Raw genomic sequence first — 21,863 nt, 5'->3', positions numbered from 1 at the left:
GTAGTGATCAAGGAGCTGACAGTTTGCCTCCAGAGCATCCTGCCACCAGCCAACAAAGGCAGAACAGGACCCTCAGAGAACAAGAATGGGGAAAAAGAAAACATGCAGCTGAAACAATGACAATTTGTCCATTCAAGCTATCTGCTTCAGTTACTACGCATACATTTTATAGTTAAGATGACAGTGAATGCTTTATTTCCACTGAACTATGATCAGCATTTTCTCTGGAAGAAAAGTTAATTTGCTTTATACAACCAAATAATCACTCAGTATTTGTTCTCTTTATTGTGACAGCAACAACAAAAAAGCGACATATCTGACAAGTTAGCAGTGGAAAGCCCGTTAAATAAATCTCAACTTTTTGTGCACACATATATGTGTGTGGAATTGAAATTAGAAAGTATGTTGTGCTGTAGCTGGGTGCTCACACCCTATCACTGTTTCTTGACCTTTAATGTTTGAGACATTAGTTGTTCAGTTTGGGACAAATAGAAGTAATCCAACATTTGTGACCTAACCTACTCTAGGCCAAAAAAGAGCCTGTGCTCTGACATTTGGTCCGGTAGAAGCAGTTGTATAGTCAGATTTGCTTCCAACTACAAAGACCATGTTAGCCTGGAAGGATTTAGAAACTGAAATCATGTGCCAACAAGCAAATCCAATGGAAGCTGAAGCACAAGCAACCACCCCCTTAGGGCAGGCATCCAAACACAAATTGTAATACAGGGTTTCAAGTTTAACAGGTGTTCAGCATGGGCAGTAACACAATTTATGACTACAAAGTCTTTCAGGAATCAGAAAACACCACATCCTACACACCGTTTGCAGATATTGTGTACAGCCTCTCATGTACAGAAGAGAACATAACTGAAGTGGTAGAGGACTTGAGGAAACTCTCATTCCCCTCAACCTCCCCCCACCCCCACCCCCCAAAAAAAAAAGAACTCTAAACACCCCACAGCCATTTCACTAGCAGTATCATTCCTTACAAAAACAAAACAAATTGCCACCAAAATCTGTAGTTTGCCCATAAACACCTATGTAACTTTCTTTTCTTTCAACATTACCTGTATGACAGGGATTGAGTAACTGAAGGAATCCACTGAGCAGATTCAGTAGCAATGCTTCCAGATGATATTTGGGGAACAACGTATGAAGCACACAAGGAACAGCACATAAGCAATAGCAGAACAAGACCGTGGCCTGACAGAAATAGTCTGGATCTTAAATTGGTTCCTTTTGAAAGTTGTTTCATTACACCAATTTTTATAGTCAATTTTTTTCAGCAATTGAGCAATGGTCCACAGTATAAGCAGCAGCAAAAGTGTTTTATTTGCTGTATAATTAGTGTCATTAGAAATATGATCGGTAAGAAAAACAACACAAATCCATACAGAAAGGAAAGCTTAATAAAAACCAAACACGACTGGAGGGGTAGTGGCAATGAAGACTTAAGTAGAGAAAAGTTTTTTGTTTAAAGAAAAAGTAACAAAAAACCCATCCAAGTCTTTCAAACTTTTCTGGACACTACCACCAACTTTTGGCCATCAGAGATCGTAACAGGTTTTCCTACTGCTTTACACCAGTATGCCCCTCCAACCCGGTAGGAATTTTTCAAATCACTTAAATGTGTTGTAGAGCGCAGACTAAGAACACAAGAGCATGATCTGAATTTGTATTAGGAAATGGCTTACATGCAACTGTTCTGTACATGCAGATGCACGGACCTTACTCAGCAAATGCTATCTCCTCAAAAAGCACTTCAAGTCGTAACAATGCTTCACTTAGTTTAATTCCTGTACTTTCAAAAAAGGGGGTAGAAGTACTGCATTTTTAAAACAATAACATGCTTCTCCTCCTTCAAACAGAAAATATCTTTAATATTTGAAACAATTATTTTTTTCTGACATTGAAATGACCAGACATTCTTAATCCATGAAAGTAACAAATGTGTTTCCGAAGCAAGAAATTGCCACAACAATTATTCGTAAACATTATACCCACAACAGTAAGTACACCAAAACCCCACACTTCCATCCTAAAATAAATCAAAAAGCTTTGACATGAAATACATAAAAAGTTTATTATGTATGTACCCCATTTTGTTATCTGGAGGAAAAATCTGAGGCAACAGTTTGGTGCAGTACAGAGAAGCAAAGCAATATACAGTAGCTGCACACAGCTTGATTGGTTTCAGATCACAACTAAATATTCTTACTATGACCGTTAGTACAGAAATGTTCTGTAATTAGAAAAAATGAGAAGTATTACTCTCATGCTGTACAGTCTCATGTTTCTTGGTTAGAAAAGAGCAAGTGATTGAGTTTGAATCTTTCACGCCAACTTGCTAGGCTGTTGCCTCTGGAATGTTCAGCACAAAGGTTAAGCTCCAGACATAATTTAAGTGCTTTTCATGTGCAAACTGTTACTGGCTAAAGCTTTCAAAGTACATTTAATTACAGATATGAACACCCTGTAAAGATATGAGGATATGATAGCAGACCCAGAGGCCAATACAGATTCTTTAAGAGAAATGCTATGTTCCGCTGCAGTAGTTCTAGTCCCTGATTAGGTCCTTCCAAAGAAACAGCTTATTTCAATTGTAGGAAATAGACCATTCTTTGACAGAAGCATCATGGGATGTTGTTACCAGAGTATGTTCATCCAACCATGCCAAGCCGCTTACATGATGTAGTCTGTGAGCATCTGTATGGCAGGGCAAAATATCAGAAAATAATTAGGAAGGTGAGGTTGGCAAAATTTCAGCACTATTCTGAAAGTGATTTTCATCTGCATTCAATACTAACACTGTATTTTATAAGTGACTACACAATAAAATGTAGCAGAACATAACTTACAGCTGGCTGTTTTAGCTAGATAAAAGAGATTAATGTGAAAGCTAAGTTAGTTTGGGAACATATACAGCAACGTGCCTGCTTCCAGTTTTAGTTTTAGAAAAGAAGCACGGAATCGGATTTTAAGACAGACTAGCAACTTTCATAAAGATTTTGAAGCAAACATACCTGGTATCTTGACCCTGGTCTCAGGATCACTTACAGTCCAAACATATACCATCATATCCATGCCTCCAGAAGCAAAGTGTTCATTGTCTGGTGACCAGGCAATACAAACAACTTTTGCATGATGTCCATAAAAAACATTATGTTCCTGTTTTAAAGTAATTAATGATACAGTGCTATTAGTTTAAGCCAATTCAGAAATCTACTAGCTTTTAATGCACAGAATCACAAAACAATGATAATTTTAATGTCCATTGGAAGTATAAATGGATGTCCTAAATCAAGTACTGACTTCATTTTATGCCATTTATTCAAACTCTAATCAGGTAAATAAAATACAGTTCCTAGACAATGGAAAGACTCTATTACATGTAGCTGCAAAGTGCATATACAGCAAGTCACTTCCTGTTTAAACAGCTTTAAAATAACTTCACATTTTTCCAAAGCATAGTTTCTTTTCATTTTTATTTAGAAAACGAAACATTTTTCTGGAATACTGCTTTTTCTACTGTACAGTTTCAGTAAACGCTTATGACTTTAAAGACTGATTCACATGATGGCCTGCTCAGATGAAAAGCAGAAGTTGGCCTGTACTTGGCTCTTGGTGAAAGGACAGTAGATTGAAGAATGGGACAAGGTTCCCTGCTTTACTGTATCCCTTTTAATTGCTTAGCCCTTATCAGAGCGCTGTTTGCTACAGCCAGCAATACTATATTGCCAAGTCTGCTGTATTTACTTCATTCATTTTTATCACACGCTACAGAATTCTCAAACTGAGCCTGCATTCATCTCCATTTTACAAAAATGCACACATTCTCTAATTGCCAGGCATGTAATTTGTTTACTTTTCTTTTAAAAAAACCTCATGCTATTGGATTCAGCTGATCCAAATAAGGTATCTGTATATTTTGTAATATTTTGTACCTAATTAGTCTATCCTATGGAAACCCAATTCTCACCCTCACCCCATTTATCTAAATGTTTGATATTAGACAGAATTTGAGCATTTTTCTGGTAGCCAATCTATGCTCTACATTTCCTTCACCTATTCTTACAGTCTGGAGGTTAAACATAAGCTACGGTGAAAAACTATCCCAAGATGCCATGAAAACAGTCAAAGGAACAAATACACAAATTATTTAGCAACTAAAGCCCATCAGCCACATATTCTACCAATAGAACCAGTCAATTTTTTATAAACAAATAGAAAACCTGATGCAGCATTTCTTACCGCATAGCCATCAGGGACACTAAAGACAGTGACAACTTTGTTTGCATCACAAACTGCAAGAAAGGCACCATCGTGAGAATATGCCAGGTCAGTAACAGGACCTTTAGCTTCCAAAGTCTTATCATCGCTTTTCAAAGAGGTTCCTTGGATTGAATACAAACGGACATTCCCATCCTGCAAGATAAAAGTAACAGTGGAGGTACAAAAAAATACACAAATCACTGTACAGTAGAAATAGGAAGGCTTGCTGAGCTTCTGGAACATTTTCATCAGTTCCATCTGGTACTGCTTACATTGAGAACTACTGAGAAATAGTCTAAAGAACCTGTCGTTTATACTGGCAACACTCCACTGAGTCTAGGATACAGCAATGAAGATTTGTCTACTTTAAGTTTACACTGGGTAAAAACAACTTAAAGACAGTGAACTGAAGAGAAAAATATGAAAAAGACGTTGGTCACAATGGTGGGAGAACCAGGGGAACGAAAGCCCAGGAATACCAATTACTCATAGGTTACTTACTACAACACTGCTCCTGTTAGAGCTGCCATCTTCTCAGTAGAACAGACATACTATTGTTAAATGCTTCTGTTACTAGTGCAAGTGTTCAAAGTATAGCTTTAAGAAGCACAACCTTACCGTTCCTCCCACTGCTACTGAACCTCCTCCAGGGTGAACAGCCACAGCTTCTGGCTCATAGCCAAGGTCATCAATTGCAAAACATTTTTTCTTATCTTTCATCAAGACAATCTGCAAATAGAAAACCAGAAGTTCAGCTCCTTCTTCCAAGAGCCTAATACACAACCATGACTAAGTCACGTTGCTTAGTCATCAGATCCGCTCCAACTGCTCAGAAGCTTACTATGCACTGATCCTAAGGGAACTCCTGATCCTGAGGGAACATCTCCTTTTTAAAAAAAAAAAAAGAAAGGAAAATATGCCTATGCATGGTGACTAACTAATCTGCTGTACTGGAGTACATAAGTGCTCTACATTAGGGAGCACAGGGCATGCTCTAGTGCATTCAGCTTTAACTCATTTGGTCAGAATACAAAAGAAACATGGAAAGAGCATTATTTTTAGCAATACTTACTGCCTGCCTGGTTCACTATTAAAGGAGAGGATGTAGGACCAAATTAGCAGCAAGCTAATAGCGCAGTGCAGTTCTACACAAGTCACTTCAAAAGTAATGCCTATTTATTTCCAAGGAAACTATAGCAGATACAAATAACACAATAAAAACTATTTGATAGAACAAATTCTCAGCTACAGAATACTATCTTTCAATATAGTCACCACTACTAACTATGCATTTTCACCACCAATGAAAAACAGCCTGCATGCTGCTCTTGTCAAAATCTGTATGGTGGTCCAGAACGTGGCTTGTCTTTCACACTGTTGTCACCACTACTGAAATGTATCACCCACCATGAGCATCACCGCGCTCGCAATCCACTCTTTGGTCTCCACCAGCATTCAGCAAGCATCAACAAATGTCAATGGCTGCCATTTTTCCATACAGAAGAATTCAATGACACACCCTTGTTTCATGCACACTTGCATGTCAGGCACCATTTTGTCAGACTGCCCCTCTGTCACATATCAACAGAATTTAGCAGAATATTAATACTAATAATAATTAATACTTACTTGTCCAATGCATAAAACTACAGTATAACCACCAGGACCCACAGCTAAACATTTTGGTTGAACATCCATTTTCACAGCATCCTGGCCACTAGAAGAAGGTGTGGTAAGGTGGAGAAGCAGAAATACAAAAGAAAAAAGAAAGCGTATTTCACACTTGCTATTTAAAATCAATTACTTCAGTAATCACCTCCTAATGATCCTCAAAAAAAAAGTTATGCATGTCCTTAATTTATTTACAAGGTTTCTTTCTGTTTACTGTTTAGAATGTCAGGATCTCTATCAGGAAGCAGGCCTTCTAAATGAAAGTCAGTGCAGCTGCTTTAGAGTCTAGATTTCAGATTTAACTAGGTCATCTTAATAGCTATTTGAAGAAGTTTGGTTGTTCTTTTTTCTGCTTCCACTACAATTTTTAATGAAGGAACAGTTGTGTTCCACTCTTCCTGATAACCAGATGTTTATTAACAACATTCCCGCGTATTAATGAACTAGAAAGAAACTGACACCTTTTCCACCAATCCAACTAAGCTACCTGATACATGACTGATATCCATCTAACCTGTGGAAGGGATGAGACAAAGTGAGAAATGTCTGAGGCATTTCTCTTTGCCACAGAAAAAAGCAAGGTTGGTACAGCAATCATTTCTACAGTTTCCATGGTAACTTAAACCTGAGTAAGTTGTAGCATAACCTTATTTACCATTTAAGTCAACAAAACTTGCTATGAAATAAGACTGTAATGATATAATAAAAGGCAACAGTTTAACTAACCTGTAGTCCCTCTTGCTAAGGTTGGTATAGCGCACAGTGTCATCCATACTGCAGGTGACAAGCTGATCCATTTCATCCACTGCCATTCTAGAAACCTGGTTTGTATGGCCTTTCCCAGAAAAGCCATCGTTCTCTCCGGTGTCAGAATCCCAATAATGTACGCAGCAGAATTAAGGAAATCTGAAGATGCCACCACACTCAGATATAGCACCATATCTGAATTTAAAAATAGTTTTACATAATCAGACTAACTGAGGTTGGAAGGAACTTCCAGAGATTTAGTTGAAATCCTTGCTCAGCAGATTGCCCCTTTAATTTGGTTTTGAGCATCTCCAACAATGGAGACCAACTCCACACACTCTCTGGCAACTCTGCACTTGTGTTTTAAGAAACCTCTTATGCTCACAGTTAAATGAAATTCTGATGTTCTGTAATGAGCTAGATGACCTACTACAAACAGTAAACACTGGAACAACTAGGATTAGACCTGAGAATACAAAATACTTCCCAAAAGAATTAGAAGTTCTGCAGCACTGGCCTGGCCTTCCCCTGATGAGGAACATTAACACCAGTCTGATCACCCATTATAGCCAGTTTCATATAGAGATTGGCTGACAAGTCCTTTGTTTCTTGACTCCTGCCAGTGTGATACCATTTTAAGGCATCATGGAATGCAGGATGAAGGTCTGCAGTTTTATTTATAAGCTTCAGAATGTTGAACTGTATTTTAGCTAAACACATCACACTCTCATCCATAATCAATGCCCCTCAGGAATCAATCTCTATATCCAATATTTTGGTTAATAAACCAAGAGGACTGAAACTGAGTCTTAAGCATTCTTGACTACTGAGAAAGCTTGGTGGTGGTGTTTGGAATGCCAAATAAAGAGAGAATTGGTACATCACAGAACTTAGAAGGAAAAAAAAAGTAGTATAGGTAGGAAAAACAACTCTGGACAAACGTTTGTTACTGGGTCAAAGGGTTCAACAAGAATTTATCTTTCTTGTCCTGAACATCTAAGAAACCTCAACAGATTACTTCCAGCACGTTAAAAATATAGGCAACGAATGGGTGTAACAGCAAGCAGCAGCAATACATATTTATCATGTATAATTAAATATATAAATTAAACTCTAACTTTCCATATATATTTACTCGTTCCTACATCCTCAGTGACAACTGGAAATGAAGATGTAGCATGTATTTAGCAGGAAAGTTTAAAGAAAACATTAAAACGGGACGGTTAAATAAATTTCTTCAACAAACATAGAATGTTAACTTGTGTTCAATAAAGATAATTCTTGGTTTTTGGCAAACTTTTTTTCCCCCCTCCTAATACATTCCCTCAGATTTTAAGACCAGAACAAGTGGCTTTATCATTCAAAGGATATTAATATGACCATCGTTACTGCCAGAATAAATATAGGACTTTCCACCATTTTTATGCACCGTAAGACACTGAATGGATTTACTATGACCCTGTGAAAAGGACACAAAAAATAATTATTGATGAGCAATTTTTCATTTTAACATTTATAAATATCAAATCTATTTGAGAAGAATTACAAGTTATTTAGAAAGTAACAGTTTTATTTATAAGCATTCAAGGTCATCCAGAATGCAAATCACTAATTAACAGTGAAGTTGTTTTACCTCTACAGTATTGCTCTTTCCATGTACTACCCTTTAAGGAGGAGTAAATAGGCACTGTGAATATCTCTATTACTTAGCCTGCTGGGCCAGAATACTTCCATGGCCTTTTCATACACAAAGTTTACTTTTCAGCCACTTGATCATTCAGAATAAGAAGAACTACAGCAGCAATAGCAGGAATCTAGGACATCTGTTTCTAGTTCATACAAAAATGTAAATTCCCATGAGAAGGCTGTGTCAGCAAACTCTTTAATTCCTAAAATTAAAGCTTACTTAGCAACCCTAGATACCGTGTTCACAACCGATGGATGAATGAGATATTAGTGGTAGTTTTCTATCTATTCTGTATTCCTTGCATCCAAAGAATGCTAAAACTACTGCAAAACAAATAGGATATCCTTAACTCAAACTAAAAATTGGGCTGTATTTGCACAGTATCACTGCATGTAATAAAACTTTTTGATCTATGCAATTTGCAGCAAGTTGCACATAAACTGCCTGTTTGGCAATGCTAATTTAACAAAGCCATCTTTCAGCTGTTACCACTCCATCTAGACAACTTTGCCAAGTCATTTATTACAGAAATTCTGGTACAACAATATAAGTTTCACTTACCTTTATGACACGTAAAGGTTTATCTGGATTGTTTTTGTCCAAATAATTGATATAGCCAGAGAGAGAAAGAGACAGTAAATGGTCTTTCTGCCACAAGCAACCCAGCTGCTGATCCAACACATTTGATCCCATGTTGAAAGTACTGACAACAGAATTAGCACCAACATCCCAAATTTTAGCAGTTTTATCTCCAGAAGCAGAAAGCAATTGGCAGCTATCAGGGCTCCAACTAATCTGTAAAAACAAATGCCACAAGATAGTGAGTGCATTTATTACTGCAAGACTTCACAGTCCATGAACTTCGCAATGCAATACCACGGATCATTTGTACAAATGAGGCGATACTTACAGCATAAATACCTCCATCATGAGCTTTGCCTCCACCAAGAGCACATACTTTCTCCCCAGTCTTCCCATCATAGATAAAAATCTTAAAAAGAGCACACGCACAAATCACTTAAAGGAAAAATCAGCAGCAGGAGAAAAATACTGAAGAACTAAAACATTGTTACTCAAATTGCACATATTCTTTTGCTACAAAGAACACTTGTGTCTATTCAAAAAATAGATTGTTTCATATGCTTACAAGTATTCCTGCATTTAATATTAAATACTAAACAAGCAAAGTGACAATTCTAAATAAGCACAGTAAGCCACTGTTTATGTTGGATCCTGACGATCAAAACCGTGAGAAGCATATTTTTTACTCCTGATGTGATGGCAGCCGCTCAATATTGCGGTCATGGGAGTGTTCCTACATGGGAAATGTAGGAACTGCATAGGAGGAGCTCCCTATGGAAAATGTTGCTAAACCTGTCCTTACCAGCAGGGAGTCCACCTGAAGTTGGGATGCTATCTCTGAGTTCATTATTTCAGACAGACTTTTCAGGATCATAACAAGAACGTACATTGCAAAAGTCTGATATATACCTGCCAAAATCATCTGTAAGTAGTAATAGCTAGGGAGACAGAACAGAGAAAAGGCTGGGTAAAATAATTTAACTGACATCTGCTGTTACAGCTTCATAGGGAGACACAAAGTCTACTTCAGTCATTTCTCAGAATAAAACAAGTGGGAACATTAATGTTCCAAGACTAATTCTATTTCTAATACAGACAAGAATCTTCTGATCTTAATCAATACAAAAAATTGCTCTTTTTTTTTTTTTTTTTTTTACCTGGCCATCTGCACTAGCTGTAGCAAATCTGTTCCCATCAGGAGAAAATCTCACACAGTTCACAAACCGTGTATGGTCCTGTAGAAAAGACAACCATCAGCACAAAAGAACAGATCTATTTATACAATCCAGTAACAGTGAAGTTCTTTTTGGTCAAGCTAATAAATAGCCGTGTAGCAGATGCCTGCTGTAAAGTATATAGCCTCTCTGTATGAAGAGAATTGTCTGCCATCAAAAGCAGTCTAGGGAAGAAACTGTGGGAATGGTACTTAGTTAAATCAACTCAGCACAAAACTAGGTGAATTAGTACTACTGTATCGGGAATAGGTAGAAAAAAAATGAACAATCAAATGTTCAGCCTAGTTGAAACCACAAGATTCTTTTCCTCTAGTTAATCAATTCCTCTGCAACACTGTAGATTTTTATTTGCTCCATTATGCAAGTAGGTTTCACAAACAGAAAGCATGAAATAAAACGGTTCCTATTTAAAAATCAGAAAAAAATTCAAGACAAGGCAACAGCAATGAAGAATAAATTATTAATTCAAATTCTAGGAGACCACAGTCATGCTAGTTCTGCGAAATAACCAGGCAAGACTGATGTATGCTCCACAAATAGACTATTTACAAATAGGAGACTATTCAAATGATGTTAACTAGAACGCACATGTTAAACAGGAAAGCACCACAATGAGGGCAAAGCTTCCATACAGAGATTTGGGAGACTATTTTTAGTATTACAAAAGGCAGGTTCTAACCTACTTTCTTTGATTAAATATAGATTTTTTTTCCCTGATAACTTACTCTCTAACCTGAACCACCTAGCAGCTTGAACTTGAATCCCATACAGCAACTCAAATACCATTTTAAAAGGAAGGCTACATCACATACCAGTTTGAGCAGCACTGGTAAGCGATTCAGACTTCACAGTTCCAAAAGAACCAGCTTAGCAAAATGCAAGTATCAACTTAGGTTCAGAAATAAATTAGGCAACTGCATCACTTCACTGGATTGCAGAGCTCAAAACAATTCCTTTTCTAGAACTGGAATCCTTACTGAAGTCAATATACAAAGTTTACTAAAGGCATATCCTTACCAAAGTAAAAGCCTTACTACAGTAGTCTTTAAAAAGAAAAAAAGAACTACTAAACATTTTGAATTTTTACTAGTCCAATTAAATCCAGTATCTCTGCACTAGGTGTTTTTTTTTTTTTTTTTTTTTTTGAGGTTCTGTGGCATCAAAAAAAAGCTGCAGAAACAAAAGTTGCTTTTGGCCTCAAGCAGTGATGGATTTCTTAAGTGTGGCAGTCCCAGGCTTGGTTTCATTTATGTAGAAGATTTCAATTAAAAAACAGAAAATAAGAAGGAACAGAAAACAGACCACAGAAATTATATATCCAACTCTTATTGCAGATATCAGTTATATTTTAAACCACCTCCCCTCACCATTTCAAAGCTGCAATGGGATTTCAGATTCATGCAACCTTAAAGAAATTGCAACATTCCACTCACATAATCACAATTCATGAATAAAGCACCTTGGACAGTACTCAGAAACACTATGTGCATCTTCATCAAGTAGCAGAGCTCAGCAAGCATCACTAAAGCTGAAAACATCTGTTCCTTACGTTACAAAAAAGAAAGCAAAGCTAGAATTCCTATGAAGTGGTTAAGAAGAAAACCTGAAGCACTGATTTAGTCAGCCTGAAACAAGCCTTCAGTTATAACTTAAACACGGGCTCTAGACAGTGACTTAATGCTAACTGTGGCTCAAACGAGGAAATTGAGAACTTGTTTTAACAGTTCAGACTGCAAGTTTGTCGGAAAGCTTTCAGTCAACTTGGAGTTTAACAGAGCCACAACTAAGCTCAAACTCACATTCAGTGTAAACTTGAACTTGAATGGAGGTCCCTCAAAGAAAGCAGCACAGTTGTCATCACTGCCAGTTGCTAGACGATAAGGTCTTGTTTGCTTTATGTCCACGCTGTTGATCACTTTGTTGTGCCCAGTGATTTCACCAACAGAAGAACCACTATCCCACAGGAATACTGCTCCAAATCTAGACAAAGAAACATATAATTCATAAGAGTTACATGCAGATTAACACTTTGATCATCTACATAGAGCAGATTTAAGTGCACTCAAAAGAAATTAGGTCATCTCATTAATCTCATGCAAGTACACTGTAGTTCCCTGGAGGAAATTTGAGATCTTGAGATGGAACCTAATCTTCATGAGGAGAGATTGGTTGATCCAGAACAGAGAACCAGAAGATATTTGTCAGTGAGTTTGTCGGTTTGTGAAAGACAGCACAAACGTTTCCCAACTGTCCAATCACTACACAGAATATAGAGCGAGGATAACACTGGATCAGTTTTCTGATTATTTAGTCTAGATTGAGTACCATCAATTTACAGCACTATTTAAGATTTGAGGAATCAAAATAGCTTTTTTTTTTGCCAGTTTTTATTTTAAAGTACTTAAAAAACAATATAATCACTACAAGGGCAGTAATCTACCAGAGCATATCTACTAAAAATGGGTTCCGTAGCATCACTTAAGATTCTAGATTGGAAGTATATATTTCTAATATGAAACAATTCAGGTTCTTAAAGTAGAAAAGGAAATGTCTCTACCAAGCGCCAGGTGAAATGGATGGAGGAACTGAGCCAATGAATCTCTCTAGTATCAGGACACAGTAAATGATAGAGTTAAGAAATGGTGCAGGAGGTGAGGGAAACAGTACCATGCTATATTTTAGGTACAACACTATCAAGGGGTCTGTGAACTGCTTTACAGCCTTTAAAGACACAGATTTGTCTGCCACAAACTCTGTCCTGGTAACAGACACCTCATTTAATGAGTCAAGGACAACTGTGTTGCAATTTTCTTTTAATTAGCATAATACTACTTAAAATATAGGAGTAAGGGAGAAAATATACTATAAAATATAGGTAAGGAAGAAAATTCTAACACATTTTTCTTTATTTTTCACTCTTATTCAACTGCATCTTCAATTTGAGAGGAGTGAAAGAAGGAGAAAATTTCTTACGGCTTTCCTTTCCTACTTGATCTGAATTATACAAAGAAATCCCTCAAGAGTCATGGTGAAAAGATATAATTTAACATATCATCACCAAAACAAGCAATACCACACAATTTTAAACTGGGAAGATTCTATCAGAACCATATTTTCCAAGTAGTTCTACAGCTGTTAAATACTGCATAAAGAATTTTGCTGCAGAACAGGACATCTCGAACAGCGAAAGTCATGGTTTACCTCATTCAAAGAATTAAAAGCTGTCTACAAAGAATCTGCTTTGCTGGCATACAAAGGTTTACACTGTGACTACTTATATACAGACATATAGAAATAAATACACAAAGACACAAACAGAATTACTCACTTTTCCCTTCCTTCTCCAACCACAGCAATTCTTTTGCTGTCTTCAGTCCAGGCAAGGTCCTTTATTTTTCCTGCAAATGGCTGATACTCATACTTCAGAAGGTGTTCTTTCTGTGTAGTATCCCAGATTCTCAGCTTTCCAGAGACATCTGCCATATATAAATTAGAATGTAACTACTGTTGCTCCAACATCACAGAGTCATGACTCAGCAACCTCACAAGTTTTTCAGCTAAACTGAACATTTGTACTAAGTATCACTCTCACCCTATTGTAGTGATTGCAAACAGCTTGACTTAGGAACACTGAAGATTACATTTGTTTCACTGAATTTTACTTTTAACCAGATATTAATGTTCAAAATATACAGCAATAAATACAATGCAAGGAAGGACCTTTTGAGAACACAGCAAGAGAGGGTAAGAATTTGCATGCTAAGTGCCTATTATTTAAAAAAAAAATGAGAATAAACAATAACTCCTTTACCAACTACAGGACAGCTTACCCATACGTCATTGGGATGTAAACCATCTACAATAAGAAAGCAATCTGGTGCACAGTGGCTGATGTACGAATTCCAAGACAAGGACAGGCTGAAAGAGCAGGGGCTGTTGAGCCCGGAGAAGGCTGTGAGGTGACCTGAGAGCGGCCCTACAGTATCTAAAGGGGAGCTACAGGAAAGAGGGGACACTTTTTAGCAGGGTCTGTGGTGATAGAACAGGGGAAAATGGCTTCAAGCTCAGGGAGGGTAGATTTAGGTTAGATATAAGGAAAAAATCTTTTACAGTGAGGATGGTCAGGCACTGGAACAGGTTGCCCAGTGATGTGGTTGATGCCCTGTCACTGGAGACTTTCAAGGTGAGGCTGAATAAGGCCCTGGGCAACCTGATCTAGCTGTAATGTCCCCGTTCATTGCAGAAGAGTTGGACTAGATGGCTTTCAGAGGTCCCTTCCAACTCTAAGGATTCTATGATTCTACAATTTATATTTCTTTTGCACTTTGAACCTTTAAAGTAAACCTGCTTTGCATGTAAATACAAGGTACAAAGAGGTCTATGTTAATAAAACTTATTCATGCATATTCATTTGCATAGCTTCTCAATACAAAAGCACATACACACTTAAATGTGCAGGTATCCACATGCAGCATCTAGATTACTACAAAGAAATCCAACAGAATATCAAAAAGTGCTAATGATATAAGCAGCAAACACAAACTAACACTTTAAGATAACGTAACAAAACCTTCCTTGGTCTTTATTTCTTGTAAATATCCTTGAACTCACTTGTGTTCAAGAGCAATTGCTATGGTGCATCTGCAACAAAACCCACATAGCAGATATGGTGTGTAAAAAACCCTTTATAAAGGCCACTATTTAAGAATAAGATATGTGCTAAAGGCACATCTTTCACCACAGCATAGCTCCTTTGAATTCTGCTCACCATTTATCAGTACATCATTATAGTCTAGCTTAGACACATAGCATCCCTGTATCTTTGGTACCTGACCGTGGGATCATCTTCACTTATGCTAAGAGGACAGATTCAGAATGCTTTATTTTAGATTCTACTACAATAAGTTGCTCTCTTTAAATTTGGACTTCAAAATCTGATTGTTCCATCTATTAATAGAAAGGATACATACAGCTTTAAATCTGTGGTATTCCCCATTACTACATCTCTGTTATGACTGCAACAGAGGAGAAATTACCATAAAACCCACAAAGCATATTGCCAAAAGTCTGTCTCATCAGGCACATGAAGTATTAATGCAGACTGCACAGCTGATGTAAATTTATAGAGAAATGAATCTTACATGTTATACTTAGAAACAGCTTAAAGAGTCTGATACTATCTTCAGAATCCATGCTCAGCAATACCAAACTGTTTGTAATTGATACATGGAGGACAGTTTTTAAAAGAAATATTGCAGCCTAAGCTTGTTTAATGGAGTTAAGATAGACAAGTGAAAAAAAGCCAACTGAACACTTCCCTGGAAGCAAGAAGCTTCCTAATGCTAATAACTAATGACAGACATTCTTGAACTAAGCTAGGTATATATTAACTGCTCTTTTACTGGCGACTGAAAGTCTAAAATGCCACAAGAATCAAATAGATAGTAATTGAGTATGCCACAACTCTAGAGCACCAGATTTGTCCAGAATGCAAACTGGACTTTAAGGAGGTACTCAGTTCAACATACAGTCCACACAAAAGACTGAGCCAAGAAAAGAATAGCTTTGGCTACTTTCAGACAAGGAGTAGAAAGAAACACACACACAAAAAAACATAAGGCTGTCCTAAGAGTGTTCTCAAAGCTTCCTCAGTATGCAGAAGAGATTTATTCTAATACAGCTTTCAGATATGCAAGAAACCAAGGAAGAAAGAACTGAGATATTTTACACATTCAGAAACTTTTTCCCCTTATGTTGCTGAGAGAAATTTCCTTACTACTGACCACTACACGAGTCTGAACTCCCTGTGGGGACTCATATTCAGAATGTTTTGTTTTCAGCAATAGTAACTCATGCATTACCTAAAAGCAGAAATCATTGCTGTATTTTGGACCATTACTTGCTTTTCAAGCCTTTTTAATTGACAACAGCAAGCAGATTTGAAGAATACACGAATTGATGACAATTCCTTTTTAATAAATATATTACTACGTGTTTCTTAATATTCTTCAACTGTATAACAGTTCAGAAAGGATCAATTACTTGAAGAAAGCTTCTACTTACATGGGTTCGTTTAGTTTTTCGCAAATCATAAAAAACCACAACTATTCCTGCTGATAATCCAGGAACTCATGCTACCCATTCGCAGATACTGATTCATACATATTACACAGAACCTGAGAATCAGTCTCCTTCCCTTCTAACTTTCCAGTAAAAGTCTTTTTTAGTTCATGTTACAACTGTAAGAAAAATGATGCCAAGTCTTGCCAAGTTCTGTCAGGAAGAAAGGGGGAGGGAAAGGAAAAGAATACACTCTTCTAGAATCCGTTCCCCATTCTTAAAGTATCAAAGTGTATTAAGAACAAAAAAACAGTAGCTATGCATTTCAGAATTAACTTTTCATTCTGCTGCATGCACAAACATCATTCATTATACCAAGCTTTCTTTCGCCTCTTTAATGCTGAAGATTTTATGTTTGTAAGGTAGTCTTTGGTAGTTAAATCAGAAAAAAAACCTCTATTTTAAGAAGACCAAGCATGTCACTGATCTTACAGCTCTAGAAAGACGTTTAACGAACACCTACAGACGTCCTTCCTTAGTCACTCAATTCCACCAAACCATGTCTAATTGTCTACATACAGTCTGTACATAAGTTAAAAGATGAACTACTCTGTTGTGTCAAAGTTCTGTGTGAAGGACTTCAACAGGTCTGTCCATATAGCTTGTCCAGCACATACACTGATACTTTACCTCCAGACGCTATGTAGAATCCACTAGGAGCATACTTGGCAACTACAACCTGATGGGCGTGTTCAGTATAGATGTCAGCAATTGCAGGATTCTAGTTTAAGGGGAAAAAAAAGAGATAGTTACTACATAGTATTTTTCTGGTTTTCACAGAGTAAAAATCAGACATTCCATGATAAAATTCAGAATTGTCCCTCTTACACACTTCAATTTGTCTTTTAAATCAAGATACTGTCAACAAGAAGAACAAGAAGAAAACTGTAGGGCAGCGTGGGAAATTGCTGTCTACATAAAACAACACACTAATTTCCAATGACTGCCATAATCAACTACTTCCTCTGACAGGCAACATTAGCTACAACTTCTTCCTCTCTTCAGTACCTAATGAAAAAATAGAAGAACACGCTCTAAAGTAAGAGGCCAAGCACTCCAAGCACTGGAGGCTTTTTGTTTTTTAACTGCCTTACCTGTTTAAGCTTATTTATCTACGTAGACAACTAAACACAAGTTGTGCTTTGGAAAATACAGCCAGAAACTCTACTGCAGTGAGTATGAAAGTTAGGCATATGGTTAACCATATTGCATGGCTACTACTCATCACTATGTACCTAAGATTATTCAGTAACCAACGAGGTGGGCAGACGTTACTCATCCTTCGCAACTGAAGCCTGGTTTAAAAGCTACTAGGCTAGTACATAGTCATCCCTACTATCAACAGCTACACTGGAATTATGAAATGCACAGCCATTCCATCATGATTTTTATTTCTTCTGTCTTAAATGCCTTCAGATGCTTCAAGCTGGATAATAAAATCGACTCCATGTTTCAGTTAATTGAGGACACACAAAAAAATTAAAGGCTAAAATGATAGCATCAAGGCAAAATCCTTCCAGTATCTGCTCTGAAATTAACTTCATAAACAAAAAAGCCATTCTACACATCTTCCAAATACACTGCTCATGGCACAAAATAATAAACTATTCCTTAGAATAATTTTTCTAGCAGTTATCATTCTTTCAGCTCCAGAAACCTTACTCTTACGGCTAAAACAAAAGAGCATTTTAGTTGCTGTGATTAAAACAGATTTATCCAACCAAACCAGAAAACCATCTGATGTTACAGTATGATTCAGCTGACCAATCAGGGAAAACCAATGCACCTGCTCTGAGCTAGAAAGCAGACATTCTCTTGCTTGCAACAGTTCTTTCTGTTACAGTAGCATTACTGTATCTCAGGAGGCAAAATATAGCTTACTCATGCAAGAAGCAGCTTCTCCATTACTGCTTCCACTCTGCTTGACCACATTAGAGCCCTACTTAAGTCACAACTGCCTGCATCTGCACATCACTCTCCATTTTGTGTACTATTGGATTTTATCTAAGCAAGACCAAATGTTTTCTGTGTTATACTGTAGCAAGCACAAGTTCAAGGAACTGAAAAAAAACCTCACTGCTAATAACAGCGTATACAATGGCTGTTTTACAGCAGCAATCCCCAGGAAGCTAAGTGCACGAAACACTAGATTTACAGACTGACTTCACCCCTGAAGCGAGTAGTAAAAAACAGTCTTCCAAATATAATATACAGTAAACAGATTCAGGATGCCAGATAATGATTTAAATCCTGTTTATTTGATAAGAAAACTACCTTTACAGGCAGAAGTAATTCAACTTTTCTATCTATCATACCAAAAGCAAAAAAATATCGATTTTGAAGAGATCTTAGGATAAGATTGTTAGCCAGGACAATGCATTACCAGTCATCGGTTTCAATAAGAAGAGAGAGCAGCTTATGCTCAGTGCTGAAATCAGACCCATGTATGAAAGTGAGCAGTTTAAGTTCCAAGCTTCAAAGTAGGCTTGAAACCATGAAGACAATATAAAATATTTATTAAGTATGAAACCTCACAAATATCACCAGCCCTCCTGTCTCAGAGCAGCACTGTTCCAGGACTTTTTGTCGTTAAAGAAACTCTCTAGCTTGTGCTGAAACACTAACCCTAAAGGCTATATTCATCATTACTGATTAGCTCTTGATTTAGAGGAGAGTGTTCACTGCATCTTAATGACCTGCTTTTTTTTTTTTTTTTAATTAGAGCACAACTGTCCCATTAGAGAGCTGATTGTGGGGGGATTACACACTGACTTCTTCAAATTTTATCTGGTTGTTGCAAACTATTATGTAGGCTTCCACCATTCTCAAAGACATAGTTCTCAACTAGCAGTGGACACATTTCCAAATTAGGTTACAAACTGCAATGCTTCCCAGTACAAAAGGCACAGCGTAGACTTTGCTTGGTTTTTGTGTCATTGCTGTACAATACATTCTGCAGTTTGTAGATTGTCACCTGTCAATTATTAACAGTAGTAGACTCTTTCCCCTTGCTGGTTCAGGTAAATTTACATGCCAGGATAAGTAACACCATAAAACTGAAAGGTTTATGACTTCCATTCTCAACTTCCCTTGAGAGTTTAAACTGCCTAAATTGGAACTCCCAGAGTCCCACCTCACTTTTGCGCTCAGACTTTGCCACATGCTCTGTGTTCAGGCTCACAGTGGGACCGACATTTGCAGCAGGCAAATCTTCAGTGAGCCGATTCAGAAAGTTGTTTTCTACCAGTTTAAGCCTCAGAACAGAGTCAGATGAGCACTAATCACAGCACAAGGGAGGTGGCCACAACCCACAACTTAGCAAAAACTGTAATATAAGCAGAGTGGCTTCTCTCTTCTCTCATTGCATCGTGCTAAACTGAGGCTTCTAGTTTCAGAAAACTGAACTTCCCCTGACACCAAGAGTGAAACACTATTATTACAGGATAACACTGAGTGCAAACTTGGTTTTGTTTTTCAGCAAGTACATTTAAACAGATATCAAATAAGATGTTTGCAAAGAACTGTTTAGTAGCGTTTCTGTGTTATGAAATAATAGTAAATACCCAAATACAGAGAAAGTAATATGATTAATCAGGAAAATAACTCAAAAACCCATTTCGCAGAAGGAAAAGCAACCAGAAACAAATGCATATTTGTGATGGTGACCTAAACATTCCTAAATGGGATCTGCCCCACTGCAGCACTCCACAGCACAGTGAGATTTACAGTAAGGAAGGAAATCCAGGGGAGAGTTAGATTTTTCCAAAGATTATCAGTCATGCAGATTAAATAAAAACTCTTTAAAACCAACAGCTGAACAATAGCTGTGTTATGTTTCCTCCACACTTCTCAACTGGATGCCATCTTTGAAGAGATATTATTTAAGGAACTCATCTAACATTTCTCTAGTTACCACCAAAGATTAAAACCAAACAAATGCACCAAACTACTGTGAAAGCATTATCTGGGGGTTCCAACGCTGAATGAATGAGAAAAGTCCCCTATGACCTGGGCTGAAAACAAGGTGTGCTGGCACTTACCACAGAATCAAGTGCCTGACAACTGCTGTGACTCCTGGAACGCTAGGGAAAGAAGCAGCTGGGAACTCATGAATTTGCAAGTATTTGCATGCTGCTCTTACAAGCCAAAGGCCCAACGCAACAAATAAGGAAGTCTTCATTTATTAGGCAAACACATCTCCCAACTCCTGACGGTGCTATTTCAGAAAAACGCACAAGGCCAGGCAGAACTATCAGCCTCTCTCCTCTTTGCGCTCCACGCAATGAGGGCGAGAGCAGCACATTTCACTGCGATTCCTCAGGAATTTCAGCGGCCGCTTCTGCCTGAGTCACGCACCTTCCTTCCTATCCCCGCTCAGCGCTGCGCCGCGAGCTCCAGCGCGGCTCCCCGCCGCGAGAGGAGCGCGGGGGAACGGGGGGAGGGGAGGAGCGGAACTTCGCGAGGGGTACCGCAAAGAGGTTAAATAAATACACCGGGATACGTTACATCGATGTTTCGGATGACGACGCATTTCCCATTGGTATAGAGAAAATTGTTGCCTTTCGGATCACCTCCAATGATTTTGGACACGCCTCGTTCAACCTGCGGGAGGCTGGCGAACACTTTTTCTATAGGGAAAAAGGAAAAAAAAAAAAAAAAAATAAGGGGGGGAGGGAATGGAGGAAGAAAAGGCGCTTGAAGTCCCTGGGCTCCCAGCCGCCTCCCAGCGGCGCGGTCACTTGTTGCTGTCAGCGGGCGGCCGCCGCCCCGCAGCGAGGCCGCAGCCGGATCCCCGGCCGCCCTCCCCGCTCCGTTCCCCTCCGCCTCGCCGGGGCTTACTGATCTCGTACGGCATCCTCGTCCACGAGCTCGTGCCGCGGCGCTCCGAAGCGGACGGGCAGACGGACCGCCGCTGCGCTCTGCTCCCCGCCGCCGCCGCCTCAGCCCCACGGCGCCCAGCGGCACGAAGCAGGAAGCGCCCGCGCGGCCCGCCGCTCTCCCCTGCCTTTGACCATATATAGTCAACTCTGCTCGCGCCGCGCCGCTCCCCGCCAGCCCGCACGCCGTTCCCTCCCCCGGAAATGCCGTCGGCTCGGCCGGGCCCGGCGGGGCTGTGCTGAGGCGGCCGCAGGAGCCGGCCCCGCCCCGGCAGGGAGCTGCAGAGAGCTGCGGGAGAGCCGCAGCGAGCAGCGCACGGCGGCTCGGGCCAGCCCCGAGGTGGGTGCCGCCGGACCGCCTGCGCATGTGCGGAGTTCTCCCGTGCTGACACGCGTGCGCGGGAGCGGCCGTGAAGCCGCGGTTGCTATGGGGATGGCGGGCGGCCGAGCCGTGAGGAAGGAGCGGGGAGTGCGAGGGGAGGCTGTGGAGAGAGGGCATGTGAAGGAGCGCTGAGGGGTGAGCCCCTATCCTTCCCTCTTGTCGTGTGGTTAGCAGCCTCTGCCTGCCAGCTCCTCGTATCATATATTGGTAAAGGTTGGAAAAGGCCACAGAGATCATCTAGTCCAACCATCGATTCATCACAAAAAAGTCGTGTCACTCGGTGCCTCATC

General features: G+C 39.0%; 1 protein-coding gene across 1 annotated transcript; it reads right to left on the bottom strand.

The window, feature by feature from the left end:
- Nucleotides 1-262: 262 nt before the first annotated feature.
- WDR1 (WD repeat domain 1) lies at nt 263-21,475 on the bottom strand. The gene is made up of 15 exons (XM_031588380.2): nt 21,154-21,475; nt 20,821-20,942; nt 16,945-17,035; nt 13,523-13,670; nt 11,994-12,174; nt 10,117-10,194; nt 9,288-9,368; nt 8,939-9,172; nt 8,062-8,149; nt 6,670-6,826; nt 5,902-5,989; nt 4,891-5,001; nt 4,252-4,425; nt 3,024-3,168; nt 263-2,706 (listed from the first exon to the last, which is right to left on the bottom strand). The coding sequence occupies exons 1-15, from the start codon at nt 21,167-21,169 to the stop codon at nt 2,597-2,599; spliced, it is 1,824 nt and encodes a 607-aa protein (XP_031444240.1). The 5' UTR covers nt 21,170-21,475; the 3' UTR covers nt 263-2,596.
- Nucleotides 21,476-21,863: the final 388 nt, after the last annotated feature.

This window comes from Phasianus colchicus, chromosome 4, assembly GCF_987193195.1.
Source record: "Phasianus colchicus chromosome 4, bPhaCol1.hap1.1, whole genome shotgun sequence".
Taxonomy (NCBI): domain Eukaryota; kingdom Metazoa; phylum Chordata; class Aves; order Galliformes; family Phasianidae; genus Phasianus; species Phasianus colchicus.
This window is presented reverse-complemented; position numbering and strand designations above follow the sequence as displayed.